Below are 16,683 nucleotides of genomic sequence, written 5' to 3'. Positions count from 1 at the left end.
TTCACATATTGTCGAGGAAATGTGGAATCTAAAATGAGAAATGGTAGAGATGGATAATAGGATATGGCTGACTATGCGTCTTGCAACAGAAAACCAAATGGCATTCATAAGGTAACACCTATTCACATATATATATATATATATATTTAAGATTTATTTATTGATTTATGCAAGAACCGGGGTACAGGTTAAATACAGGAGTATTTTAACAACAGATGCACAGGAGGGTGAGAGGATTCACCAGAGACAGAGCGGGGAACAGAACAGGCAGACTGACTGAAATACACTGCTGAGGGGAGCAGCGGGCAAGACTGGAGAGGTCTGCTGCGCCATGTGGAACCCTCCACGGCCGGCACTACAGAGGCTGCGGACAGCTTCACAGCGCTGCCCTCAACCCGCTGTGCCACGAGGGGAGGCCCCCTATTCACAATTTTGGGGCATGCCAGGCTGTTTCCTTATTTACCCAGCAGAAGTGATTCCAGGACATGGCTCAGCTGGGCATAACTGTGTGTGTGTGTGTGTGTGTGCATGTGTATATGTGTGTGTCGGTGTATATATTTATTCTCCTGTAACTTTCTAATGGAAAAACTTGATAAGAATGTAAAAACTTCTCAAATAAACTTGTACCAGTTTTCCCTTATGCATAGAATAAATCTTCATCCTCTTCTTTTTGGTTCTAGTCCTTGCATACTTGATATTCTCCATCTCTAGTTCTCTTACCCATCCCCCACACTCCAAGTGTTTGAAAACGCTCTTAATTCAAATTCTGGTTTATATCGCTTTACTGATGATATGTTTGAAGGATAGTTTAGCAAACAAACAAAAATGCTTTAAAACTCTGCCTCTGGCATCTTTCTAGCCTCAATTCCATCACGGTCTGGCCTTTCCTGTCCCACTTACTGTTAGAAATGACAGGTTCTGTGTAATTCCCAGGGACTCTCTTTGTCAATCCTTTGCATGTACTGTGCCTTTGCTGAAAAAACTAGCCAGGACACACTCCTCTCCTCTCCAGATAGCCACATGCTGGTATGATCTCCTTGGCTCTCCTCCCCATTTCCTTTGAGGAAAGCATCTTGCAAAACCTGTCTGTTTAGTTATTTCTCTACCAAACTCCCATAGGAGCAGGTAGTGTTATCTCTCTTAGTACTTTCCATGTTGTGACAGAATTTTTTTACGCGTATCTCTTCAAGCTATCCCAGTGCTGGGCACATAGTTTTCTTGGTGCATAGTTTACTCAACAAGTGAATATCATTATTTTTATATCTGTAGTTCTTCAGAAACTGTTGCTGTTTCTCATTCCCATGTGTGTGTGTGTGGGAGGGGGTGTTTGTTTTTGATGGCCCTCTTTGCAGATAACACTGTGAACCCTAAAACAGGCATGGGGAGCAACTTGCAGGTGTATTTTTTTTAACAAAGCTGACATACTTTTTCCTTCAAGATCTTGCAGCTGAATGTGGAATGATCCTGAAATTAAGGTCAGCTCCAGCTAGTTGTTTATATCAGATGTCAGATTGCAGAATAAAAAATGGCTTTTATATGTTTGATTTTCATTGTTTTCCAGGGCAATGTCACTTTTTCCTGCTCCGAACCACAAATTGTTCCCATCACATTTGTCAACTCCAGCAGCAGTTATTTGCTGCTGCCCGGAACCCCCCAAATTGATGGGCTCTCAGTGAGTTTCCAGTTTCGAACATGGAACAAGGATGGTCTGCTTCTGTCCACAGAGCTGTCTAAGGGCTCGGGGACCCTGCTGTTGAGCCTGGAGGGTGGAACCCTGAGACTTTTGATTCAGAAAGTGACAGAATACGCTGCTGAAATCGTCACAGGTACAGTCTGCAGACACCTAGGTCACTGTCTTGTTTGACCAAGCCAACAAATGTTTGATATTCTAGCCAAAACAGATAGGGAGTGAGGTGACCCATAGCCACAAATTTACTCTTGTAGGCAGCCTTTTATTTATCTGTTTATTATTTTCTTATTAAATAAGACAGGAAATAAAGGTTTGGTATGCAGCCTTTGGCAGAGACCTGAATTTCCTTGGTTCTCAGATGTCTCGTGGGAAAAGGGGTAATAAGAATTTCTTTGTGGTATTGTTTAGCATCATATAATGCTACAGGGTACCTTGCTGAGTTCTCTTTCGATGTGGATGGACCCTCCAACATGCCATACACAGAAGACATTTTCCACTTATTAATGAGGATGATTATGAAGCTAAATAAATTCTGAAATCACATAATATAAACACCATAATTTATAGAGAATTTGTCTGACTTCAAAGTCTGTAGTTTCCATATACACCACACCACCCTGCGGACTTTTTACAGTCCCCAAATTCTATTTCAAGTGAAAATTACTGAGCTTTAGAACATACTTTAAAGATTATCTATTAAGTAAATGTGAGTACCTGTGACATCTGGGTATGGACAAACTTTTATTTGATTTTTCTTTCTTTTTCTTTTTTTTAAAAGCTGCTTTATTAAAGTATAAATTCAGAGACCATACAATGCTATTTAAAGTATACCATTCATCTGCAGTGGTTTTTGGCACCTCATTTTGTTAATTCTTTTTAAACTGATAATAATATGTGTGTGTGACAGAGGGTTTGCAATTTTAATCTTTCTTTTTTGGTTCCTAAATTGTATTTCTTTTTGAGGTAACATCGATTCACAATACTGTATATGATTTAGGGGGAAAGGTTCATACCTCCTTAGATGAATGTCACTGTACCACACCCACCGATAAAACACCCATAGTCTTTTACCACAGACCACTGGACTCCCTCCTTCTTTGTTACCAGCCCCTTTACTAATCTTAAAAAGGGTGTTCAAATAGCTGAGTTTAGGCAAGTTCTTCTTTTTATAGCAATACAGTATGGATTCTCACATGCAGCAGGATGGAGCAGATCTGTGCACACATCTTGCTTTTCAATATTTAGGCTCATCCATCTGCTGTTTCTTCAATTTGGAAGGGCGGAGCTGTCATCCTCCTTCTCCGTTTGTTATCTTACAAAATGTCTCCTGTTCTTCCATAAGTAGTATATTCACTTAGTTGACAAGTACTCACTGAGGTCAGATGCTGACCATGAACCTGACCAATGTCATGACTGACAGTGGCATGCTGCTCATCCACGGATCCTTTCAGAATCCTCCTGGCCCTGTCGTCTGAATCAATTCTCCCTTTTCTGTGCGCCAAGGGTTATTCATCCTGGATGTCACTACATTGCATTTCTCTTCAACTTAAGTCCTCAAACCCCACTGGACTATAAGTTTCTTCATTCAAATAAGTTAGATAAAACTGTGTTAAATAAAACTGTGTAAAGGACGTGGGCTGATAGATCATATTAGACTATGCAAAAAATCTCAGTCCCAATAAGTGAACAAAAAGCCACTGAATCCCTGGGAATAGTAGGGGGTCCATGTCTTCCAGTCAGAGAGGTTCAAAAGGTAACCTCTTCTTACAGATTTCTGAGCTTGCATAAACTCTCTAACTTTGTGTCTATGTAAATGAAAATATATGAGTTACCTATAGCTATGTAACAAATCATACCTAATTTAAGTGGTTGGAAACAGCATTTGTTACACCTCAGTTTTCATGGGTCTGGAGCCCAGGGATACCTTGGCTGGGTTTTTTTTAACTCAAGGTCTCAGAAAACTGAAATTAACTCACTGGCAGGGGTTACAGTCATCTCAAAAGTTCAACTGGAGGACCTCCCTGGTGACGTAGTGGGTTGAGCACAGTGCTGTGAAGTTCTGCAGCCTCGCAGTGCAGGTTGTATCCCTGCCAGCCCGAGAGATACCCACATGGTGCTGCAGACCTCTCCTGTCTCGCCCGCTGCTCCCCTCAGCAGTGTATTTTGGTCCTTCTGCCTGTTCTGCTCCCTGTTCTGTCTCTGGTGAATTCTCTCACCCTCCCTCCCTTCTGGCTTCTACCCCAGTGCTTGTATAAATAAACAAATCTCTAAAAAAAAAAAAAAAAAAAAAAAAAAAAAGTTCAACTGGAGGTATATATCTGCCTCCAACCCAAATCCAATAGTTATTGACAGGCCCCAGAAAATCCACTTCCAACAACCTTATTCCCATGATTTCTTCAGAAAGCCTGTTCATGCAATGCACTCTCCTCCTGCAGAGTGAGTGCTCTGAGGGGGTGAGCTCCAGTACACAGGACAAAAGCCACAGTTGTTGTCTAACCCAATACCAGAAGTGCCATCCCATATTATTTTGCCATGTTATGTTCACTACAAGCAAGTGAATAAGTTCATTCCATACTCAAGTCAAGTAGACTACATAAAGGTGTCACTCTTTGGAGATCCGGTTCTTTGGGGGTGAACTCAGAGTTTGTCAATAACGTGAGATGAAAACAATCTTTTACAACATAAGACTGTTGGCATTTAATGAGCTAAAATGTCTAAAATTCTTAGTGCCTATGAGAAACTACCTTTACCTCCACAGTGACTCGAAAACCTATAGATAGAAGGAGATACACTCAACAGAGTGCAAAAAGCTAAAGGAATTTGTGCCATCACAGGACTTCTACAAAATTTATAAGATTTCCAATAATGGAGGTGAGGTAATCACTTAGAAACATGATAGTTTTCATATCTAGAGTTGGAAAGTTAAACCTCAATCCTCCTTAGTTGAAGAAGAAAAACATGAGGTGGCACTGGGCTGTTTCTCTCTAATCAGTGAGATGTTGAAGTACAGAGACATGTAGGCCTTGGGTCAAAAATGCAGGTTTAATACAGTATAGGTGCTGGCGGCACTTCTCTCTAAAGCGTACAGGTGCTGCCTGTATTATTAAGCACAATGTCAGTCCATTAAAGCATGTTTATGACTGAGGGAGAGACTGGTAAAAGCTGCAGTTTACCAAATACAGAAAGGGAGGAAATCGCCACTTATTTCAGACCTGTCTCTGAGAAAATGAAACAAGTAAAGGGAAGTTTTAAAAATGTGTTGAGTTCCTGAAGTCTGTCCCAGAAAACTCTTGCACCATTGCTTTCCCAAAGAAGAATTTCTTGAATTTTTGGGAAATAAGAACGTCTTTCATTTTTCTTTGAAATGGATTGAGCTTTTGCATCTGCTGGCATTTTTCTATCTGAGCAGAGAGCAAACAAACACAAACTCAAACAAAAGACAATTTTTCTCTTCCTTCAGATTTCTGAAGATGCTTTTCAGCTTACCTGAGATCATCATGTTTTTATAAGAGATATAAATCCTATATGAAAAACCAGAAAGTAATAACCATTGTACCAATAATTTGTGAGGGCCAGTGTGGCTACCCTTGACACATGGTGCATCACAGAAAACAGCATCATATTTTATTGATGGGCCAGGAAATGCAAACGTTTACAGGTTTTGTTGAGGCTAGTTCAGGTGTTTCTAACACGTGAAGTCTATAGAAGATGAAATCCATGGGTAGGCAGGCAAGTAGATGCTTCACACTCAATCCTGCCCCAAAGTTCCAATCCTGGTGCATGTGCTATTGCTAGGGGGGCTGGGGTGTTGGGCTTTTAGCATTGGAAATAAGGGAGAGAAGTGTAAACTAAATGCATTCTCAAAATAGAAGCCAGCTGAATTTAGTTGTAAGGGGTGAGGTTTCAGAATGATGAGGACTGAAGTTTAATCCTCCCTTGTCTTGTTCTTTATTTTCTATACTTACTGCATCCGTTCTGGAAAAGTTGGATATATGCAGATAAGAGGAAAAGTGGACACCACTTTACTATAAGTGATGTAAAGGTGACTGTGCTAGATCCCTGTCATGTAATGCTCCGAAAACTGCTTCATAAAACTTATGAAGTTTTTACTATTGTGATAACACATAGAAGGAAACTGAGAATTAGAAATTAATTGATTATTACACCAGGGTAATAATCATACTCAGGTCCTTCCTTTGGATTCCCAAGTTCTTGGTTTTTACACTCTCACTGCCTCCCATATTTGTTTTTTATAATGTCAGTTTCAGTAATTCATATGAAAAGAAATTCTACCTTAGATGACAAATCTACAAATAAATAATAGAATGATTAAGAAAAACAAGTTATTTAGAATGTAAATTTGGGTCTTTTGAAAACATTTTACTTAATAATCTTGTTAGCTTTTTGGGTTAGTTGGGATTGGCAAAAGATAGTAAATTTATTGTCTTCATACACTTATAGTCTACTGAAACTAGAGTCCTCGGTATAATATAAATTATAGTTATTATACTGCTATAAATAAATCACATCTATAAAGTAGACACCCTTATTCATGGAGGATATGTTCGAAGACCCCCAAGGTTGCCAGAAACTATGGGTAATACCAAACCTATATACTGCTATTATATTTGCACAGAAACATAGCTCCAATAAAGTTTAATTTATAAATTAAACATAAGAGAGCATCAACAGTAACTAATAATAAAATAGAACAAAAATAAATACTGACATAAAAGTTATATGAATATACTCTCTCTCCCTTCCCCCTACCTCCCAAGTATCTCAATGAAAGTAATATTTTTGGATTTGGTAACTCAACCCACAGAAAAGAATGAAACTTTTAATAAGATGGGACTGCTATATATGGACAAGGCCAGACAGACACACATACACACACACTCCAATATTCATTAAGTATATATGATATACTTTCTTCAGATCTTTTAAAATTCTTAGTGGTGATTACTCAGTAGGCTTATCATTTAAGGACTAAGTGTACTAAGTGACATGAGGTTGCAGTAAGAGTTCATATGCCTCCAAAACCTTTGTCCTGTATGACACAGGTTTGTCCATCCTAGTCACCCTTTCTCACCAAACCTTACTTGAGACTCCGGGGGCTGTGCAGAGGTGACTGTGCATGGAAACTTGCCATTTCCTTCAAGATGAATTGCTGCACAGGGAATGTTGGCATTTACCCTTTAAGGAATCAGAACAGAACGATAGACAGATCTTAACATGGGCAAAACCTGAATATCCTATTTGATGTTTTTCCCTACTCCCATTCTTTGTCACTTCTCTTAAGGTCCCATGTGTTGCAGGGCTACTCTATCTCTCAAGTCCACATCTATTCATTGAGTAATAAACCCCCAGTTCTATTTTACTGATGAAAGAAATGGTTGCCATTTTAAAGATTCTCAGAGATTGTCCAATATATTAAATATCTAGGAAAAGAAGAAATTGTATAAACGTAAAATAGACTGCTTGTTTTATTACCTTGGAGAATCAGGGCAGAAAGTTTTGAATTTCATGTGAAACATTAAATAATCTAAAGAAAAAGCTGGCACCATTACAGTTATTTTGAAAGTGATCTGACATTTCAATGTTATTTTTATTTTTCTGATAGGAAAATGCTAAGAAATGGGAATAGGAAGAAAAGGTTTGAGGGCTTTAGTCATTAAAAAATTGGAGGTCATTTTTTTCCTACCATAGTGCTTCTCAAAATGCCAACTCCCCACTAAAAAGCAAGAGTCTGAGCTTAAGCTCAGATTTTAGCCATCAGGGTTCCAGGCTAGCCGTGCTCTGCATAGATATAGGATGTGAATAAGTCTTGTTCTCTGACCTCATTATGCTCTTTTGCTCAGGGAGAGTTTTGTCTAGAATCAGTAAAATGCCTTTTAGCCCTTTATATGAGTTCTTGAAAGAAAACAGGATGTCAACCCTCTTTCTTATTATCTTCAAAAAAATTATCAACCCAGAAGTCTTTGTGAAAGTGGGCTAAGTGGCCTTGATTACGGGTATTCAGACCCAAGCCTCCAAAACCAGATATTGTGTTTTTCTACTCTCCAGATTATAGTATACTTCATAGAGCAAGAAAGTTGAATTTGGCCTCTTTCATACACTGATTTTTTGTGAATGAGATGTTTGGTTCCACAAAGTTCATGTGTATGACACTCAGTGTCCTGAACAGAATTAGAAGCCAAAGTTCCACATCTGAGACATTGTTTTTCTGGTTACCTTATTTAAATCAAGTTAGCACTGTGTGTGTGTGTGTTGTGTGTGTATGTAAGGAGGTTATTAAAATGTACAGGGCTTTCAAACTATGTTGGTGAGTAAACTGCTGTAGGTACTGGAACTGTTATAGAGCAGCCCCGATATTGAACGGGTTCCTGGCTGTGGGTCCTCACCCGCGCGCTTAAAAGGGACTTAATACTCCACTACAGGCACACACAAAAGGTTAATAAAAGGTTTATTTACAAGGGAAAAGGAAATAAGGAAAATGTACAACTTAGGGAGAAAATAGGGAAATAAAGTCTTTAATGCATCCTACCAGATCCGACGACCTGGAAACCCAAAGTCACTCTCAGAGCTGGCCTGATGCTGTGAGCTGGCGAAGAGCCAAAATGGGGATCCCCCAAGCCCACATGTCTGCCTTTTATATAAACCTGGCTGCTTAACCCCACCCTCAGGTCCCAGCCACCTTCCCTTTGGTGGTGATGGAATTTGGAGTTCCTAGTGTCTTTGGCTTTGGCCTGGGGTGGGGGTGGAGTCCACAAAGCCTGTATGGAATTAGCTTTAGGACATCCTTTTCCCCCTAACAGAACCAGTTCATATGGAGAGAAAATAAGACAGATTACTCATAAATAAGGGTTTTATATGTATTTTTTTAAGATTTATTTATTTATGCATACAAGAACTGGGGCACAGGCCAGAGATGCAGGGGGCGGTGAGAGGATTCACCAGAGACAGAGTGGGGAGCAGAACAGGCAGACTGACTGAAATACACTGCTGAGAGGTGCAGCAGGCGAGACTGGAGAGGTCTGCTGCGCCATGTGGGTCGTTGCTCCCTGGCCGGCCGGGGATCGAACTCGTGCTGCAGAGGCTGTGGATTGCTTCATAGTGCGGTGCTTAACCGCTTGCGCCAGCAGGGAGGCCCTTATATGTATTTTTATCTCTGCAGAAAGTAGGACAAGTATACCAATAAGGTCACATAGCTCAGAGTCCACTTTGGTTTTTTACAAAAGTACACGTTATTGGTGCTTTGCAGCTATTTAGTGATGTGCCTAGATCTCATTAGAGGCACCAAACCCAGAGTGAAATCTTTAGGATTAAGGACTGAGTCTCATCATGAATGAATGAAACCAATAAGATGAAGGAAGAAGACTTCAGACTAAGATCTCAACCAGGCTGCAGTGAAGCTATAGATGACGATAAGCTGGAAGGAGAGTAGGCAACAGCCAGTCGCCAGACACAGAGCAGTGAGGAGATGGGCAAAAGGAAACATCTCTAGCAAAAATCTTGAAATCAACTGGTTGCCATGGAAATGTATTATGGTTGAAATAATGGCTTATAGAAGAGGTCTTCTCTGGTTATCCCATTCAGCCCCTAGGTACCAGAGATAATGTTCATTATATTTTCTCAACTACCTTATCAGTATTTTTTAGTTACTTCATTAGTACTAGTTAGAGAGAAGGCATTCCAAACATACCTAATAAACAATCCATTCTATCAGTCTGTAAGTCTCTATACTCGGTTGATGCTGTGTAATTCTAGCCACTGAACCTGTTACCAGAACCATAAATGGATGTTTATTTGGTAATTATTTCACATTGTGTTTAAATGTAAGAAGTCACTCTGGAGCTGTGGGCAATATACCATCCCATTTATATTTAAAAATTTATCTCAATTTATAGTTTCTCAAGAAACCATCGCAAAGCAGGCCAGGTGTCATGCTTGCCAGTATTCTGGTTCCTCCCCTTTGTAGCATTTGCCCGAGGTGTGGCAATATGTACACATTCATTTCCTTTCTTCCTAACAAAATAGCACAGAAATAGGTGACTTCAAAGAATTTCCTTTTCTCACAATATTTTAGGCTAGAAGTCCAAGATCAAGTTGTTGGAAGGTTGATTTCTTCCTAGTAGGCTATTTTTTTTTTGACTTGTGTACAGGCACAGATATCCTCTTCTTCCAGGACCCTTGTATTGAATTAGGGACAGCTCATATGACCTTATTTGACCTTAATTGCTTCTTTAAGGATCCTAGCTATTAATATAGATACATTCCCAGTTTTGGGGAAGCACTATTTAGCTCATAATAATGTATATTAGTTATACACATACATATAACTAAGGTACATTGGTTATACACCTATATAATTGGTGTTCAATAGCCTCTTAACATTAGAAGCTAAGGATACATGGGAAAGAATATTGTCTGCCTTGCCCAATAGTGTATGTCCAGGGTCTAGTAAGGACCTTACTTGTAGCAGGTTCTTAGTAGCTATTTGCTTTGTGTTGAGTAACTGAATGAATGAATGAACTAGTAGAGTTGACCTTCAGATCATTTTTGAAGGATGTCATTTTAGCAGCAAAATAATTTAATAGTGGTTTTTAATGAACATTCATTTTACAACAATTATGTGCTGCAGAATGTGTCAAACCCAGTATGGTGGTGTACTCAGTAGAGGTACTAATTAGATAAAAGCCAGTGGAGCTCCCAGAGGTGTGGGGATGGCTGAGAGAGCAGCTTGGTGCAGGATAGAAGTGCTCACCCTGATTAATACTTGTGGCCAGATGGTTTTAGGCTACAGCCCTGCAATTAACAGAGCTGCTTGCCGAATCTTGCCCTTTTTCATATAAGCCATTTGTATCTAGACGCCATCTGCACATCTAGTAAACATGATGACTCCATGAACTTCATCCTCTGCTTCAATTAAGTTGTCATTAATGCCTCTGTGTTTTAGCTAAGATAATGTTGATGAGAAAATCCCGTTAGCAAGGGCAAATAAATGGATAGCCATGGGGCTGTGACTGTCACAACAAACTGCCTGAGCACAGAGTTCGAATTTGAGAAGACAGATAGGTGATGAGGCTTTCCATTTTATGGCAAACTGAGAAATATAATTGCCTGAGCTTCAAGATATCAAACAAAGGTTGGGAATGTTTACCAAAGTAGTGTACTCTGGGACATCTGCAGCTTTTTTCAGGCTGGATAATGATGATGGAAACATTTTATTTAATTTATTCCTTTTTCTTTACCAGTCACTCAAAAGAGGAACTGAGGGAGCTAGATTTTTATTATGAGAGCAAAAATCATCTAGTAGCCAAACCTGCTATTATTTCCTTTACCCTTTCATATTTGCTACTTTAATAATACTCTTGTAAGTATTCACTTTGCCTCCACTTAATTCTGGGAGTGTTTGAAGTGTGTGCAGTGCTGGTACTCCACTCAAATTTGAGAATGGGGGAAATTCCAGAAACTCATAGGCTCTGTTGGAAAAGATGGTAAAGAGGCATTTATGATGCAATAGTTTATGTGCTCAGGATGCTGGGGGAGCAAGGAGGAAAGGCACCAGGAAGGGTGAAATGGAAATCCTGGGGGGATAGACAATATTCCTGGCTGTTGACAAAACCCCTGTGCTTTGAAGAACGGATAGAATTTGACCAAAGTGGGAAGGAAAAGATTCTCCAATTAGACAAGGGACATAGGAGGCAATCTAGACCTCTGACAGACTCCCAGGTGGGTCAAGATGCCCAAGTCACCCAGGGTGAAGGAGGACAGACAAAAGATGAAGCAGCATTTTGGTCAAGGATGCCAGAATGTGGGTATATCCTGAAAATGATAGAGAAATATCTGTCTCTGGAGTTGAGCTTAATTTGTATCATGTAGAGGTTTAAGTTGAGTATTCAAATCTCTATCAGGGAAACACCTTCACCATCAACCACAAGTATGGCAGCACATTCCACTCGGGTACCAGTGGATGCTGTCCAGATGTTTCCATCTCATGCTGACCAAGGGTTTTCAGCATCCAGGTTACCTTGACATATGAGCTAGGTTTTAACAACCAGGAAAGGTTTAACCTGTGATTTATGACCCATGCGCCAGAGGCGGCCCTGCTGCTCACAATTGGCAGTGGAGACTCTGCTAGCTTGTGTTCAATCAATCAGTGAGTGTTTACAGAGGGCAGGCTGTTGCCCTGATGATGCTGAGGGGGATACCAAAACACGATTCAGACTCTGACCCCCAGGAACTGGTAATTTCATTAGGGAGATGAAACTTACAGAGATGAATTGTTAATTAATAGTACATAGCAGTAAATAATATGAACTAAATGAATAGATCAACAACGGATATTACATGAATTTAGAAGGAGAAATCACTGAATTGGTCTAGTCAAGGAAGTTGTCTTCATTTCTTGGTTTACTGACTTGTTTATTCAGCACTTTTCATATTCCCTGCAGTGTATTAGATGATTTTGAAAGTTTAGAATAAATGTGTCTGTATTTTTAAACTTTAAATATATATGTGCATATGTAAATATATAGAATTTAAATTCTATATGTTTAAATATGTCTCTGTATGCACATATGTAGAGATATATATCCATATATAACCTGTCCTTATAGTTTAGGAGAAGAAGCACTAGGGGATAAACACTGGACATTAGAAGAAATAGACAGATAGACAGAAAGACAGATAGAGAACAGGGGAGGTAGCAGGCAGGCAGTGTCTGGTTTGGAGTGGAAAATCCATTTAGTTAAAATTAGTTAAGTGTATTCACTGGAGCATATCTAGAGTAAGGAATTTGTGCAGTGATGTTGGGAACTGAGATTGAGAGGACAGATGGAAACTCAATTATAGAAGGCGTAGTATGTCAAAATAAGCAGGTTGAGTTCCATTCTCCAGCCCATGACCTACTGAAGGGATATTCATTTTGAGGTTGATGACGACCGTGTTCTTCAACTGGTTCGATCTAGACAGGTGTCCTGAATCAGAAAGAGGAAGTGGAAGGAGGCAGGGGGGCATAAGTAGTCAAAATTTGGTCCTCCCTCACAGTGTAGGAGTTAAGTCTCAGCGCTGTCATGCTATCAATGCTGCAGCCTGAGTTCAATCCTTAGTCAGGGAGCTAACCCACATATGTCGGTATCCTGTCTTGCCTGCTGCTCCGCTTCCCAGTGAATCTGCCTGTACTGCTCCCCACTCTCTCTGACTGACGAATCCTCTCATGCCCTGTACCTCTGGCCTGTACCCCAGTTCTTCCATGCATAAATAAATCTTTAAAAAAAAAAAAGTAGGCAAAATTCCCAGCCACCATAAGGGATAGAATAAAATTTTGAGAAGAAGTTTGGAGAAATATGTGAGTTCAATCTACTGTATGTAGGGAAGGGTTAATAGGATACAATAAATTATGGATAAAAGGTATCCAAGAAAAGCAGAACTTAAGATCTAAAGTTTAGCATAATGGGCTTAATAATTGTAACATGTTCTTTTATGAGGTGATTGACATTTTAAGACTGTCTTATTTGATTATTTATATATCCACTGCCTTGTTCTCTCAAAAATTATAACTACCTTTGAACTATTAAGTGAAGGTAGGTATGACAAGATATTGACAACAGTTTTAGGGGGTTATATAAAGCCTAGAAACTTCCAAGTCAAGCCAGACAATTCTGTCCCTTTTTCCAGATGAGAAAACGGGTTTATAGAGATTAAAGAATCCGTCTAAATTCCTAGAAATTATAAATGGCAGGTTCTTGAGGTAGAGGTAACAGGCGAGTAAAGGCCTCAAGGAAATCTGTAACAGGCTATTTCCAAGGCTGGGAGTTGAGCCCTGCAGACTGCTCTGGCTAGGCTGTATCTCTGTGTTTATTTATGGTTCTAATGGCAGATACTTAGAGGGTCTGGGACAGTCACACAGTCAAGGTTCTATTGTCAGTCCATCAAGAGAGACACTAATACAAGATGAATTTAGAAATGTAAAGATCCATTAGGAATTTAGGGATGAGAGAGAGAGAGGATATAAATTGCCAAGATTCTGCAAACTCAAAATTAGTCCATTAAGTGAGTGGTTTGCAGTCAAAGGGGATTCCCCACTCCACCCACCCACTTAGCCTCCCATCCTACCAGCCCCCCCCCCCCATCCCAGGGACTCTTGCCAGGAGTTTGCGCTATTACTGGCATCTAGTGAGTCATGATGCTGTTAAACATCCTACATATTTCCAGATATCCTACCCCAACAGAGAACCATCCAGTCCATGATGTCCAGTGCTTCTTTAAGGGAAAATCTTTCTTCTATATGAAAATTAACAATGTCTTCAGAATATTACTTTATGTCTCTTGAGTCTCAGTGTTATATGTGAACAGTAATTTGCTGTGAAGATTTTATTATAAACGGTAAAAAAAAAACATTAGCTATTTGATAATAACATTATTACGTACAAACAATACAATATAAGAAAGCAAAGCAAAAGCACTGACAAAGAGCTAGAACCCCAATGTCAGACCTAAGTTCATAGTCTGAAAAACTAAAGTGAAATCATTCTTTCTGGAAGCTAGAAGATCCATGAAAGGACAAACTAACATTTGAACTCAGTGATGTCAAAAAGGAAGTTGCCTTGTGGAGATGTGACCTGGGGCAGCCACTTTGGAAACATGATGTAGATCCTCAAAAGATTAAATATGCAGTTACTGTATGACCCAACAAGTACACGCTTGTGTGTGCACCTGTAAGCAAATTCAAAACAGGCCCACACAGAAATATTTTCACCAAGGTTCAGATCAACATTGTTCTTTAAAAAAAAAAAAAAGATTTTATTTATGCATACAAAAAACAGGTGGACAGGCCAGAGGTGTGGGGGGTGTGGTGTGTGAGAGGATTCACCAGAGACAGAGTGGGGAACAGAACAGGCAGACTGAATGAAATACACTGCTGAGGGGAGCAGCAGGTGAGGCAAGAGAGGTCTGCTGCGCCATGTGGGTACCTCCCTGGCTGGGGATCTAACTCGTGCTGCAGTGGCAGCAGAGGAGGCCCTTCAACATTATTCATCTTAACCCAACAGTGAGAACAATCCAAATATCCGTCAAACAATGAACAAACAAGTGTGGTATAGGACTGCAGTGGGATATTATCCAACTTCACAAACATATTGATACAAGCTTCAAAGCAGAAGGAACTTCGAAACAACATGGTAAACAAAACCAAAGGGAACATAATGTGTGGTTTCACTTCTGTGAGATGTCTAGAAGAGGCAAATTCATAGAGATAGAAAATAGATTGTTGATTTACTAGAACTACAGGTGGGGTGATGAGATTAGGGAGTGATAGCTACATTTCTTTTTATTTTGGGGGTGGTAGTATGGGATGTTAGAAAATCAGTTGTGGTGATAGCTGCCTGGCTGTGAATATAATAAAATATGGTGAATTATACTCTTTAAATAGATGAATTATATGATATATCAATTTTATCTCAATAAAACGGTTCCAAAAATAAATGGATAAATGAAGGTAAAGTGAACCTGTTATAGGGCAGCCCCGATATTGAACGGGTTCCTGGCTGTGGGTCCTCACCCGCGCGCTTAAAAGGGACTTATTAATACTCCACTACAGGCACACACAAAAGGTTAATAAAAGGTTTATTTACAAGGGAAAAGGAAATAAGGAAAATGTACAACTCAGGGAGAAAATAGGGAAATAAAGTCTTTAATGCATCCTACACGACACGCCGACCTGGAAACCCAAAGTCACTCTCAGAGCTGGCCAGACGCTGCGAGCTGGTGGGGAGCCGAAATGGGTGCCCCTCCAAAGCCCACGTGTCTGGCTTTATACCAACCTGGCTGCTTAACCCCACCCTCAGGTCCCAGCCACCTTCCCTTTGGTGGTGATGGGATTTGGAGTTCCCAGTGTCTTTGGCTTTGGCCTGGGGTGGGGGTGGAGTCCACAAAGCCTGTATGGAATTAGCTTTAGGACATCCTGTTCCCCCTAACAAACCCAACAATAGAAAATAGTTTTTACAGATTTACTTGCCCATCAAAGCAATTCCTAGACAGGCCAGGCTGGTTTTATAAGAGGGGTGAGCAGCAGGAGTTCAACCTGGGAACACCGCTCCCCCTATCCTTTGAATTCTGGCTCTCCCTCTGAGTAGCCAGATGACCCTGGGTAGCCTCTCTGATTTCTGTTTGAGCATCTATAAGAGGGCAATAAAGTTTGGCCTTCTGTACTATTGCCAGAATTAGGAATTATATATTTAAAGCACTGGGCACATTATAGATATTTAGTACTGGTGGCATGTATTATTAGCTACTTTCACAATTGGGCTGTGTTTCAAAAGTTTGTTTGCAAGCTCAGTTGCGAGGATGGAAACTGCCTTTTTTTTTTCTTCATGAGACACTCAGAAAATGTTTTAAGTTTTAGTTCAGTTCCTGAACAAGCACAGAGCAGCCTATTTAACCTTTTCCGGAAAGGAAATTTTACCTAATGTGGTAGGTTGTGTTCTAGGACCAGGAAGCATTCTCTTTCAGCAATGATGGCGAGAAGTTGGAAAGAATTAAAACATGTCCTCTCCCTTTGGTCAACTTCATTTTTTTTTTTTTTAAGTTTAATTCTTTGCCAATGTCAGAGATGACATTATCTCTCAATATTTTAAAATTCAGGAAGGTTATGCTTGTCACTATGTAACAGTCTTTCCAGAACCCATGTCCCACCCTGTACATGATACTTAGTGTCTCGAATCTGCCCTAAATACCTTGCCCCCTGCTCTTCCCTGCCATGAAGCTGTCCCTGGCCTCAAAGGCATTGCTTTTCTGTTCTCTCCATAACAAATGTCTAATCTTTTGCAGCTATTTATCTCAGGGAGGTTGGGGGGCGGGGGAAGCAACCTTATAGAATTGATTTTTCCTAATTTGTGAATAATCAATAGCGCTTAAGCTTGTACCTCTAAAGGGTGATCTTAAATACTAAACCTTGAAGAAACTCTAGGGGTATTATGTTGGCCCATTAA

General features: G+C 40.0%; 1 protein-coding gene across 2 annotated transcripts in view; it reads left to right on the top strand.

The window, feature by feature from the left end:
- CNTNAP5 (contactin associated protein family member 5) overlaps positions 1-16,683 on the top strand; it is a gene marked incomplete at its 3' end in the record, with an annotated part of 850,995 nt that overhangs the window by 454,360 nt on the left and 379,952 nt on the right. For both annotated transcript variants that reach the window (XM_084247346.1, XM_084247345.1), the window contains exon 8: positions 1,562-1,826. In XM_084247346.1, the coding sequence (XP_084103472.1) occupies positions 1,562-1,826 (265 nt within the window). The remainder of the gene's footprint in view (positions 1-1,561; positions 1,827-16,683) is intronic.

Source organism: Talpa europaea, assembly GCF_964194135.1.
Source record: "Talpa europaea genome assembly, chromosome: 1".
Taxonomy (NCBI): Eukaryota; Metazoa; Chordata; class Mammalia; order Eulipotyphla; family Talpidae; genus Talpa; species Talpa europaea.
This window is presented reverse-complemented; position numbering and strand designations above follow the sequence as displayed.